This window comes from Pleuronectes platessa, chromosome 17 (genome assembly GCF_947347685.1).
Source record: "Pleuronectes platessa chromosome 17, fPlePla1.1, whole genome shotgun sequence".
Lineage (NCBI taxonomy): Eukaryota > Metazoa > Chordata > Actinopteri > Pleuronectiformes > Pleuronectidae > Pleuronectes > Pleuronectes platessa.
Window position 1 is genome coordinate 1713780 of NC_070642.1, and position 13762 is coordinate 1727541.

At 41.0% G+C, this 13762-nt stretch overlaps 1 protein-coding gene across 2 annotated transcripts in view; it reads left to right on the forward strand.

The window, feature by feature from the left end:
- Nucleotides 1–1918: 1918 nt before the first annotated feature.
- rad51 (RAD51 recombinase) overlaps nucleotides 1919–13762 on the forward strand; it is a 45306-nt gene continuing 33462 nt past the window's right edge. For both annotated transcript variants that reach the window (XM_053444527.1, XM_053444528.1), the window contains exons 1-3: nucleotides 1919–2059; nucleotides 2373–2478; nucleotides 5531–5668. In XM_053444527.1, the coding sequence (XP_053300502.1) occupies nucleotides 2395–2478; nucleotides 5531–5668 (222 nt within the window). In that variant the 5' untranslated portion in view covers nucleotides 1919–2059; nucleotides 2373–2394. The remainder of the gene's footprint in view (nucleotides 2060–2372; nucleotides 2479–5530; nucleotides 5669–13762) is intronic.

Here is a 13762-nt window from a genome sequence, read left to right on the forward strand (position 1 = left end):
ACCTAGAGGCACTTATCAAAAAAACAATTCCCACAAACTAATAACTAACTAACAGGGTGACAGGCTGCTTTAAACAAGGAACCCCATCCCTCTGACCAACTGCCTAACCAGTTCTAACTAAGTAACTCATCCCTAGTCTTCATGCAGGTTAGTGGCAGGATAAAGTAAGCACGAAACCCAGTAACCCGGTTAACCATCAGCATGCTGAAAGTCACCTAGACAGTCATGGAAGTGCCCCCGAGCAACTGCTCTTACCACATACTGCACAAAAATAACAAACTAAAACAACAAAAGGTTCAATGAGAGACAGCTAGTGCCCCTCAGGGTTCCAAATGAATTAACAGTCCTTACCTCTGCCAGCAGTTTCAGGAAAATACAATTCAACCAAACATTTGTGTGGCAAAACTCCCTTAAACAAAAGCTATATTTATCATTTAGCAATACTAATCAGTTCCAATCCCGGACGAGCCCCCATTTGTTACCACGTGGCTCAAGGCTGGCAACAAAAAGGGAGATCCACACACAGAGCTTTAAATCAAATAGAATTTATTTTACTGCGACAAAAGGATAAAGGATCAGGCTGGTGCAGCAGGCCCTGCTGAGAGTGAGTGAGTGAGTGAGTGAGTGAGAGAGTGAGAGAGAGAGTGAGAGAGTGAGTGAGTGAGTGAGTGAGTGAGTGAGTGAGTGAGTGAGTGAGTGAGAGAGAGAGAGAGCGAGAGAGAGAGAGAGACTCCCAGAAGAGCAATCCTTTATACTCTCTGGGACGGCCCACCAGGTGGGCAGGTAAGTGGCCGAAGCTCCACCTACCAGCATTGAGCAAGGCATACAGGCAGGTAGAAGGAGGGTCGTCGCATGTGTTAAACTTCACATATTGATAAAATCCTGGATTTCTTCAGGCTGCATTTATTGAAATCACCTAAAATCAACAAGGGTGAACCAGGCTTATTTTGTAAATGCTGTAGTTTGGCAAGCTGCTCTGGTGGCATTCCCATTTAATGGAACATACTGAGCAAACACATATATATATGTTAATTCCGTTGGTAAGTATTAAGGTCGCAGAGGGATACACAGTATTTACATGTCAGGATTGCATATCACTGACTGCAAAATTATGTAAACATAAAAAATACATCAAGAGAAACAATTCCACAGCTCTTTGCAGAAAGAACCCCTCCACCATGTTGCAGACAGAGCAGTGCAATCTTTCGTGTTATCTTTGTGTTAAAATATTGACAGTAATCTTGATCGTTTTTCACAAGTAATGGTTGAATTATAGCATGTTTTGATTTGGCTTCTGAATGGCGGATAACTAACCCTGGTGCATTAACCTCAAACATAAACAAATTATCATTAAAAAAACGTTTGCATTAATAGGAAAAAAATGTGATTACCCTGATTGCCAAACTCGGCACAATGGGAAAAGTTTGGTAACACGTACAGAAAAGTACAAATCAGCCTTCACTGACATCATGTGCCTTCCCGCCGTGAGGGGAACACTTTCTTTCAGGGATAATTACCTCTGCACAACACATGTCCAGTTGCAGCAGCACAGGAAAACACTATATGTGCATATATTTTTTCATGAATTAGGTAAAATCAATATCAGTTATATAATTCAAACCTCCTCCAGATAGTGATTCATTAATAATTATTTAATGAACAAACTAGAGACATAACTAGCCAGAGAAGATAGTCAATCATTTTTAATGCAATAATAATACATTTAAAAAATGTATATTAATAAAAGAACATTTAAATCATAAACAACATTAACGCTGAACCATAGTACGCTTTATTTCAATTCATGTCCGCTCAGTCAGATTTATATATACTTCCTAACAGAATTGTCAAACTAAAATCTTTAGATTGACCATCTTCAGAGATTTTACTTTGAAGGGTAGATCGGCCTGTTTCCTGTGTTTACCTGGCTTAACTGATCACAAAACTTGCGGTGTCGACGTCCATTGCGTGATTGCGTCAAATAAGTGCGTATTACGTATTTCGCGCGGGAGCTTTAGTTATCAAACGACAGAGTTTGAGGGGAATCAAGAAGCTGCATGTAAGTATCAGCTTGGCATTTCAGTCCACATATTTGACGACGTGTTACGCTGTTTGTGGTGGCGCTTATGCTAACAAGCTAAGCTTTAGTATGCGTATTACATTGCTAGATGATATACTGGTCGATACAGGGTAACCACGTCTTTCATCGCCCATTGCATTCAGCTAAGATTGTCAACGTTTTAGTAGCCACTCTCTCAGGGTTTGTGAATTATGAACTACTCCGTGACAACATCCCTCAGTTCTTACGTGAATGTAGCCCTCATGCTCACTGTAGTCACCTCAACACTGAGCCTTCTATTTCTTCTCTGTAGACCAGACTGTCATACTCTAAACATGGCTATGAGGAGCGAAGTCAGAGACGAGGCAGAGGTAGAGGAGGAAGAAAACTGTGGACCACAACCTCTGTCCAGATTAGAGGTTTGTTATCTGTGTGTATGTTTAATAAATGTAACTTGCCACTGTTTCTGAGTGAGAGCGAACATCCATTAGCAGCCAATTCAGAGTCGCTGTGGAATGAATGGGAAGTAAGCTGGGTGAACTTTAATTTTGTTTGTCCTTACTAGCAACTAAGTATTATTAAAGGCAATTTTGTGACATTGAATTCTGTGATTGCTGCTGGTTCAGAGTTGTAGTCCATAGGGAGTCTCCCCTCCACAAAGCTGAGACCTGCAAGTGTGATCCATACCTTAAGAATTTGTTTCTTATTGACCAGTGCGGTTCCTGTTTGGCTTTCAATTCAGTAATAATCCAGTATTTTAAACAGCCATCTAATCATTTAATCATTTCAGTATCAATAATTTAAAAGTCACTGATGGGGTATGATCTTAATGATAATGTGATATACTGTATAATGTGATATATGTACAGCTCTGCAATAAATCCCCCGTGATCATAAAGTTCTGTTTTTACTTAAAGTGGTGCTGATTTATTTTAATGTTCAGTTTGGAGGCTGTATTTTGTGGAGCTGTTTAACTGAGCTGGCCATCACTGAGATGTTCTTAAACTTTTTACTGACACTTCACAGGATGTGAATCAGCTGTGAATGGTGCAGTGTTGATCTTAACAAAAATTGAAACGTACCTTAATGAATTACCAATTTTAGTTGATAATGTAATCAGTATCCATTTTGTTCTGCCAACCCATGTCCAGGTCATGCTCATTAAATTGATTATATCGCTAGGGATTATTCTGATATACAGTGGGGGAAAAAAGTATTTAGTCAGCCACCAATTGTGCAAGTTCTCCCACTTAAAAGATGAGAGGCCTGTAATTTTCAGCATAGGTATACCTCAACTATGAGAGACAAAATGAGAACAAAAAATCCAGAAAATCCCTGTCTGATTTTTAAAGAATTTATTTACAAATTATGGTGGAAAATAAGTATTTGGTCAATAACAAAAGTTCATCTCAATACTTTGTTATATACCCTTTGTTGGCAATGACAGAGGTCAAACGTTTTCTGTAAGTCTTCACAAGCTTTTCACACACTGTTGCTGGTATTTTGGCCCATTCCTCCATGCAGATCTCCTCTAGAGCAGTGATGTTTTGGGGCTGTCGCTGGGCAACACGGACTTTCAACTCCCTCCACAGATTTTCTATGGGGTTGAGATCTGGAGACTGGCTAGGCCACTCCAGGACCTTGAAATGCTTCTTATGAAGCCACTCCTTCGTTGCCCGGGCGGTGTGTTTGGGATCATTGTCATGCTGAAAGACCCAGCCACGTTTCATCTTCAATGCCCTTGCTGATGGAAGGAGGTTTTTCACTCAAAATCTCACGATACATGGCCCCATTCATTCTTTCCTTTACACGGATCAGTCGTCCTGGTCCCTTTGCAGAAAAACAGCCCCAAAGCATGATGTCTCCACCCCCATGCTTCACAGTAGGTATGGTGTTCTTTGGATGCAACTCGGCATTCTTTCTCCTCCAAACACGACGAATCCTCTTCTGGATCATCCAAATGCTCTCTAGCAAACTTGGACATGTACTGGCTTAAGCAGGGGGACACGTCTGGCACTGCAGGATTTGAGTCCCTGACGGCGTAGTGTGTTACTGATGCTAGCCTTTGTTACTTTGGTCCCAGCTCTCTGCAGGTTATTCACTAGGTCCCCCTGTGTGGTTCTGGGATTTTTGTTCACCGTTCTTGTGACCATTTTGACCCCACAGGGTGAGGTCTTGCGTGGAGCCCCAGATCGAGGGAGATTATCAGTGTTCTTGTATGTCTTCCATTTTCTAATAATTAGTCCCACAGTTGATTTCTTCACACCAAGCTGCTTACCTATTGCAGATTCAGTCTTCCCAGCTTTGTGCAGGTCTACAATTTTGTTTCTGGTGTCCTTTGACAGCTCTTTGGTCTTGGCCATAGTGGAGTTTGGAGTGTGACTGTTTGAGGTTGTGGACAGGTGTCTTTTATACTGATAACGAGTTCAAACCGGTGCCATTAATACAGGTAACAAGTGGAGGACAGAGGAGCCTCTTAAAGAAGAAGTTACAGGTCTGTGAGAGCCAGAAATCTTGCTTGTTTGTAGGTGACCAAATACTTATTTTACAGAGGAATTTACCAATTCATTCATTAAAAATCCTACAATGTGATTTCCTGGATTATTTCCCCCCATTCTGTCTCTCATTGTTGAAGTGTACCTATGATGATAATTACAGGCATCTCTCATCTTTTTAAGTGGGAGAACTTGCGCAATTGGTGGCTGACTAAATACTTTTTTGCCCCACTGTATTGCTGAGAAGCACTGACAAACTGTAATGATATAATAATTTTTACATTGTATTGTCCCATCTAGTCTTCTATTGTGCTTTCATACTTCTGATGGTATGATTGTGAAAATGTATACATTTTCAAAGAAGATGTTAAAAGTCTTACACATGCCTTAGTTAACTTTGTTTCAACCTCACTTAGCCTGCTTTCTAGTGTAGTAGTTTCTCTGGAGGAGGTGTGAATCCAAATGTCCGAGTGAGAGCTGTCTTTCTCCTTTCCCCCAGAGTATAAAGCTGACAACAAATCTTGAACATTGCAACAGATGCAAAAATGCAAAAAACTAACCACAACTACAAACATATCAGGATGAAAAAGCAGTGCAATACTAGAGGATGACATGGTGATGTAAACAATATCACATGATTTACATGATCAGAGGTTGGTAGAAAGAACTACCTCTAACTAGGTGGTCGGTGGTTTGATCCGAGTCTTCCCAATAAGCATGCCAAGGTGTTTTTTGGCAAGATACTGAACCCCAAAATTATATAGATGCAGTGTATGAATGTTTGTTTGAATGGGTGAATGGAAAAAAGAAAGTGCTTTGAGTGGTCGTAAAAACTAGAAAAGTGCTATATAAATACATTGTGTTGGTGTATTGTGTGAAAGGCAAAGTGCGTGGACCCAATTACCCCAGAGATCCTACGCAAAACATGTCTGAATACTGCTTGGTAAATTCACCCATTGAAATTTTTCCATTACAGCAATGTGGTATCAGTGCCAGTGACATCAAGAAGTTGGAGGATGCAGGTTTCCACACGATTGAGGCGGTGGCCTATACACCTAAGAAGGAGTTGCTGAACATCAAGGGCATCAGTGAGGCCAAAGCTGACAAAATTCTGGTAAGAAGCCAAAGCCAATTTACATGCAGCATGTAACTACTCCATGTTTCTATTGCAGGTTTTACATGTTCAAAAGTGTTAATGCAAATATGAGCTGCGGACAAAATAATCACCAAATTATAAATGAGTGTCTAACGTCATTATGGTCTGGAAAGCATGGATTATTTTTGTTTAAAATAGACAAATCAACGGGTGATTGACTGCTCCATCTATCATTCAAACATGATAATGAACCCAGAATTTCAGCATACCCTCCTCGCTCAACATACTTAATTTAATTAATCAGCTTCAATTTATTGGAGGTTTTTAATCAGTTTGACTTTGTCTTTGGGCAACTGTTTAGGCTTCTGCATGATCATGCTCAACATTCTGCTTGTCATTCATCACTAATCCTTAATCACCTGTTGTCAATGGTTGGGATATTATTGATCTTTGCTTTACTTATTGATAACTTCTTATAAAATGAAGGTGTATTGTCCAGGTCTATTTTACAGGGTGAAATAAGTCCAGGGCTGATCAATTGAAGAGCGTGGAATTGTAAGGTCTGATGATAACAGGCTGAAATGACTTCCAGTGGCGCTCTGTGATGCAACTGGGTGGAAAGAGTCAGTTGCTGAATGTACTCATTGAGCCAGCAAGTCATAGAGCGGGTGTGCGACATTGTCCAAGATAGCCTGTTTATTGGGCAGCTTCCTTCTTTCTGCCACTAATGTCAGAATCCATCTCCATCTCCACAACATCACACACATCAAAACCTGCTGAATATATATTTATGTTCGAGGATAAACAGGGAAGTTAAAACACAGCATTGCATCATAATCTGAGGCAAGAACTTCTCTTCTATCTGCAGGAGTGTGTGTGTGCGTCTGCTCGTCTCTGTCGCTATTGACACATGTATTTAGTTATTAAGCGATGGTGTCGGATCTTGAATACAGATTGTTCCGGTTACTTTAACCCTGGAATCCTGGCGGTGTGCGTTGCACCTCGTCTCGTTTTTCCAATGTGTTTAAATACGTGTCTGATAAACTCTAAATTGAAGGTTTTGGCAGAACTGTCTTTCGACAACTTGTTTGCACCCGTCAAAGCTAACTCAGAGGTGGAAGTTACCATGGCTACTGAGCCAGAATTAATGTGAGCCAGAGTCAAGGTACAAAATCTCACACTTAACTTAAATAAGCCAGAATTATCAAAGTAAGCCAGGATTAGCGTTCAGCTACTTTGATAGAATACCCCCCTGCTCTTTTATGTGTAATTCGTTGTCCTTTAGGTGAGCAGCAGCCCGAGTCTATCATCTTTACTGTAAATCACTGTAAATCTGGGTGTCGTCAGCATAACTATTGTTGGCAAGATTATTGTTGTGAATGATATGGCAATGTGGGAGAATGAATAAATGGAACAGAAGTGGTCCTTGAATTGATCCTTGAGGGGACACCATTAGGTACGGGAATCGGCAGGGACCTCCTGATACGATACGATCACGATACTTAGCGATACAATATGTATTGCGATTCTGTAAGTATTGCGATTCGATATTAAACATTTTTGCGATTTCTTTTGGTTATTTATTTTTTTAAATACTGGACCATGGAAAACAGTTGAATCATACCTTCAAATACAACAAGTCAAATTCACTTAGAGCTTTACAAATTTTATTTCAAATAATAACATTAACTTAATGACTGCCGAGCAGCCAATAGAGAAAATAAATTAAAAATGTGCCCTATTATTGTATAGCCCCGGTCAACTGCACACAAACTGACAGATTAAGACGATTATGTAAATAATAAATAAAAGGTAGTTAAATAGAATGAATCAAAGTTTACCTTAAATATAAACTTTGAAATAAACAAAAAGTAGGCTATGCTTCACTGTTGTTTGCATGTAGGCTATGCAAAGCTAGTGCTTGTGTATGTTTAGAATCTTGTGCAAAAACACGAGCTGGTCAACATGCTTTGGGATGAGGTTGCTCCTCGCCTGCATTGGAGGGAGTGAGACATACACAGCAGCAGCATCCTCTGTCCAATACACATGTATTAGGTTAAACCTTTATGGTGTTATCGTGTCTTTATACCACTTCTTCTCATAGCTGCTCACTGGCCCTGAACTCACATGTGATGTGAATCGGGTGTAATGAACTGTGTGAGAAATGAAATTATGAAATCAGGTAGATGTGGAGGTGACATTACTGTTGACAAGCTTGCACTCTTATGCATACAAGAGTGCACTGGGACTGTATTTAACCATTTGCAAAGGAGAACATTTCCTGGTTTTAAAATCTTGATGCCCTCTGGTATTGAACAAAGAACGAGGTAGCACATCAAATCACTGCCCATCAAATTTATGGGACAGTGTGTTGACACTAAGAATTGTTACCTTGTTGTCCAGTTCACATCTTAGATGCACTGAGCAATGCTCCACAATGGGTGTCCCTCCAGCTCCTACTGTGAAGTAGGGCTGCTCGATTAATCAAAATTTAATCGTGATTTAGATTATTGGGTCAAACGTTCTCCAAACTACTATAATCGAGTTGAAACTATTATTTAGCATGCACAATTCAGTCCTTCCCCCAAAGCATTTAGCGGCCCAGCTGACTGGCTCTCACTCTCAAGCAACTGTAAAGTGAAAGAGGCGAGTTGTGTGTGTGGTGACCGGCGGTGAAAAAAATAGCGCGAGTGGAAAAGCAGGGCGGGCAGCCCCGATTGATCGACAAAAGGGTTGAAAAAGTTCGAGCAGCAGCACATCATGTAGAGGCGGCGCTGCGCACCGCTATTCTCAAGCGCGCTCCCGCCTGGCTGTTCAGACCGGTCAAACCGGACCCACATTTCTCCGCGCCAGTCAGAGTGTTAAGGTTGCCATCATTAAGGGTTTGAACAACTTGGCACCGATATCCTGCAGGGTTCCCACGGTACCTGGAAACCATGGAAAACATGGAATTTATTTTTTAATTTTCCAGGTTTGGAAAAGTCATGGAAACTGAGCAAAAGTGAACACTTACATGGAAATTGAAACAGTTGTCCTGGAAAATTGTATTGGATGATGTGTAAAATAGTAATAAAATGAAACTATTGAGCACAGAATTAAGATGAGTTTATAAAAACCCTTTACATGTGAACAGCTTTTACTGTAGATAGAAATGGATGATCCCATGTTGTAGAACATGCTCTTGGCATCCTATCTGGTGTATTGGATGTTGGAATTTGATCAGGCAACCTGGTGATATGGACTTTAAAAGTATAGTTTCGGATTGGTGGACTTCGGGAATAATAACCGAAAAACATTACTCGCGATCTCAATAGAAGGCTCAAATACATGCATTTCCCAGCCAACACGGGAGCCCTAATTCTAACCCTATCTACAGTGAAACTTCTTATGCAAGTTTATCCTCAAATGTAAGTAGCTGTGTTTTAACTGTGTGGTAAACCTTGGTTTATCAACGTTAGTAACTAAGCAGTGCAATCCTGCAAGCTAGCTAGCTGCAACTTGCTAGCTAGCAGCTTACACTAGAATTGTTGAGGTAATTTTTACCTTGCTTTTAAAATACTAGAACTATGTTTGATCCCCATATGTATTTCACTCATTGACTTTTCCTAAAACCGTGTTATTCACCACATTTAGGGGAGTTTGTTTTGAATTTGGATTCATTATTGATGGTTAGCAAGAACATGCAGTACAATCTTGCTAGCCAACGTTCAGCTTGCTAACTAACTAGCTAGTGTTGGCTAGCTTGCATTGCTAGCTAATTACCAATACATTTTCACATTAGGCTGTGACATTACTTCTATACTAGTTGACATGACCAGTCTAGTCTTGATCAATTTTGTAACATTCATTCTTATATCTAGTTTTAGCTATTTTGTGATTTTTTTTTTTGTTTTTTTCTTTAAAAAAATGATACTACTAAATAGGAACATGTCGGGTGAGACATTTTTGAAAAATCATTGATCATGACCAGACTGATTCTATACATCTATACTGTTAAGCTAAGCTTACTGGTGAGGTTGCTGTAATGAGGAACCACAGGGGAACCAGCCTTATGTTTTCCCTTTTAGGTTCATTAGTTTGATTTACAAAAGCTTTTACAGTGTTAGAGTAGGCACACTACCCCTTCTACGTAAGACTCATAATCTCAAATGTGTGATGCATTACAGGAGTGAGTGACAATGACACGCTGCAGATTCAGGATGAGGAAGAGAAGAGGGGAGTAGTTGAAAGAGGAGAAGAAGAGAGGAGGATACGAGAGTAGAGGATGACAGAGGAAAAGGGAGAAGAGTGGAGAGGAGTTGAGAAGAGTAGGAAGACATGAGCGGACACGAGAGGGGAGGTTTGGAGAGAAGAGGACAGGATGAGATAGGAGAGGAGTGGAAGAGAGAAAATATATTAATCCCAGTGCTCATGTTTCTCAAAGTTCCCGTTCAATAAATTGTTGTTCATTTACAGCTTGTTGCATTATTTCATGCATTGATATATCAATAAGATATAATCTCAAGGCATTTACAATGTAGACTTGACTGGCACATCTTTTTAAATCAAGTAAGTAGTCAGGTGTCCTAGGGGGTTGTGTGTGTGAGGGGAGGGGGCGGAAAGCTTCAGGGGCCTATAGATCATCACTTAATATGGTACCTGGAAAATCAGGAGGTAGCATGGAATTTTTTTCAAAGCAGGCATGGGAACCCTGTCCTGGTTTCACGGAGGAGTAAGACACGCAGCAGTCATCTGTGTTTTCCTGAACCGGAAGTGCATCAGATCTCAAGACTGAGGTTATAGCACCTAAGTCTACAAGAAACACTACAGGTTTTCCTCGGATAAACAAAGTTAACTGTTGAAACATTCTATATCCTTTATCATAAGTGTGCATTGGGAAAGCAAAGGCAGACAGCCTTTGATTATGTGAGCTATATTGTTATGTGCATGTGTGTGTGTGTTACTTCATCTGGGTGAATGGTGGTCTGTTTCCTCGGTCCACCCTCCCTCCTCCATCCCACAGTCTCCTCTAAGAAAAGAGGTCTCTTGGCAATTGTTTTCCGCAGTGTCCTGTCTTTCCACACTTGTGGCATAGATATGGGTCATTGTGACCTCCTCTACCTTTTCCTCCATGCCGACGACCTTGTCCTCTCCCTCCCCCTCTGGCTTGGACCTATGAAAGCTGAAAACATAGCAGGTCTTCCAGGTCACACACTTAATTTTGACTGCACTGGAGAGATTGGGTCTTAACCTGCTTAAGAAGTGTTATTTTAAGTGAACCCCATAGGGAGACAATGGGGATGCTCCCATATTAGCTGGACATGTGAGTCCACTGTGCGGGTCAAAATAAGCTGTAAGCCTCTGCAAGTATGCACTGACAGTCTCATTCATATTTTTATCATGCATCATACTGCCTGTGGTGGAATCAGGGTGTGGTCCTCCTTTAGAACCTCTCTCTTCCGGCTCATCATCGCTTGTGTCTCCTTCCACCTGGCGAGATGGTTGTGGAGGTGGGGCTTTCCTATTGCTTGAAAAGGTTTCCATTTTTTCCATTTTCTTTTGGACAGAGTTGCAATCCGCTGTTGTTCTTTCGTCTCTCTCACTTCCAATTTCTCCTTTTAGCTTTTCAAGTTGCCTTTTACTAAAACCTCCCTTTTTCATCGAATCCCAATTTAACATACTCAATCATTTGACTGAGGCTACCTGGATAGGTATCATTCATTTGTTTAAAAAATGTGGCAGAATTGGGGTCACAACATCAAAACACTAGGCGTTTCAGCCATACTGCATATATACATTCATACTGTGGTGTCATCCAAGTATCTGCAAGCGCCGACATCCATATTCGATTCAACACAAGGTAATTTACACTGGGTTTTAAGCCTATATGTCCACTATCGGTGGTGATGCTAGCGGACGTAGCCATATGAACAGATATTCTTCGCAAGAGTTTTCAGTTTTAGTGTGCACCTCATCAGAGGACATTTAGGCTAAATGACGCTGTTTCCAGTTGAAAATGAATTTTGGGGCTTGTGGACACTTGGATGACACCACACAAGCAGTATCAAGGCATGTTATGTTTTTTTCTGCTGTTTTTGCAACGTCTGAAGGTGTTCAATTATTTCAATTGTATTGGTTGTGGCTGCAGCACTGTTTACCCCTGAGACTCCAAACCTGTTCTGTGGACTCTGTATCCCCCCCCTCTCGGCATAGTGGTGAGTAGATAATGAGTGAATTTTAATATTTCGGTGGAATATCCCTTTAAGCATGTACTCTGACACATACTATTTCACAGCAACATTTCACATTATGCCACATACATCTTTAATGTCCGCGACTTTTTTGTATGTCTGGCCACGATGCATACCTCCCCATTTTCATATGTCGGGGAACCTTTAAACTTGAAATTGTGTAGGGTGGGCTAACTAGCAATTATGCCACAAGCTTATGCAAGACCCTTAGTAGAAGTAAATGGTGAAAAGTCATTTCACCATTTGGCAGCTTCTCATGCACACTAAGCTCCTCAAAAAATGCAACAACCGTAAAAAACATTAAAAAAAAAATCCTTGTTGCCATGACTTTCACAAGATGTCTCCATCACACTCTAACAAATGGTCTTTGGACCAACTTTCAGCTGGATATGATATTGTGAAGTGTGGTGCAGATTGAATATAGATGGAAGATATAAGTTGGAAGAACTTACTTTTCAAGTCAAAATGGCAAATTTGACATCACAGCACAGACACAAATAAACCCCATCTTGAGGGTGTTATGGGTAAAATGACCCAGTATTACATAACATTTCATTTAGCTGACGCTTTTATCCAAAGCGACCTACAATAAGTGCATTCAACTAAGAGGGTTCAAACCCAGAACAACAAGAGTCAAGAAAGTATCAAGCCAATCCGATGGACTCTAAGAGGAGTTTAATTTGTTTCGAAAAGTTGTCAACCGTGTCAGAAGAACTCTGCGAGGGTCATGTGCGAGATATCGACAGCCTCACCACCTGCATCACGGATTACATTCATTTCTCTGTGGAGAACACTGTACCCACCAAGACTGTACGGTGCTTCTCTAACAACAAGCCATGGATTAATCCGGACATGAAGGCTCTCCTCAAGGAGAAAAAGAGGGCTTCCAGGTCAGGAGACAAGGAGGAGTTGAGAGCTGTTCAAAAGGAGCTGAGGAGGAGGATCAGGGTGTGGAAGAACAGCTACTTACTTGTGGAAGTAAGATGGAGGACCAGCAGCAGCAGCAGCAGCAGCAGCAGCAGAACAACATCAGCGGTGTCTGGAGAGGTCTGAAAACCATCTCTGGCCACAAAACTAAATGTTGTTCTCTTAACATGTATGATGATAGGGCTCGCTTTGTCAGAGTGCACAATGCCAAAAAAAAAGTAGAATAAATAACGAATAAATTTAAAGCAGAGCTGAGGGGGAGCTTAAGACACGGCAGCCTTCCTCAGCGCCATCCTTCATCACTCAAAGCGTAGACTGATGCCTACATCTAAGTTGATCTGGAGGAGTACTGGATGTCCATCTATGCGCTCCGAATAATTGAACAGGGATTTTACATGGACAAAGTGGAGTCACACTGCAAGGCTCCAACACTAGGAACATGTGGGCAGGACTCAGAACCATCTCAGACTATAAAGGAAAGACCAGCAGGGCTGATGTAGTGTCTGCATCTCTCCCAGAGGATCTGAACACCTTTTTATGCACGCTTTGAGAGCAACTCCCCGGCTGTGGAGATCCAGGAGGATCAAGGATCAAAAAGATCTGGTGTAGGCGAAAGAGCATAACGCTTATCAATATCTGCAGTTTTGTCAGCAAGCTCTTTAAGTTGTTTGGAACGCTCCTTATTCCTATGTGCCACATAAGAGATAACTTGGCCCCTAATGTAGGCTTTCATAGACTCCCATAAAATTCCCCTTGAAACATCCTGAGTATCATTAATTTCCCAAAAGAAGTCAATCTGATTGTTGAGAAATGTTCAAAAATGTTTACATTGATGAGAGAGTATTATTTGCCCTTACACTTGACCTGTCTAGCTGGGTATGAAGGACGCAGTTGAAGTCTCCACCTAAAATTAACTTGTAGGAATTAAGGTCCGGAAGAAAAATTAATGTGCATT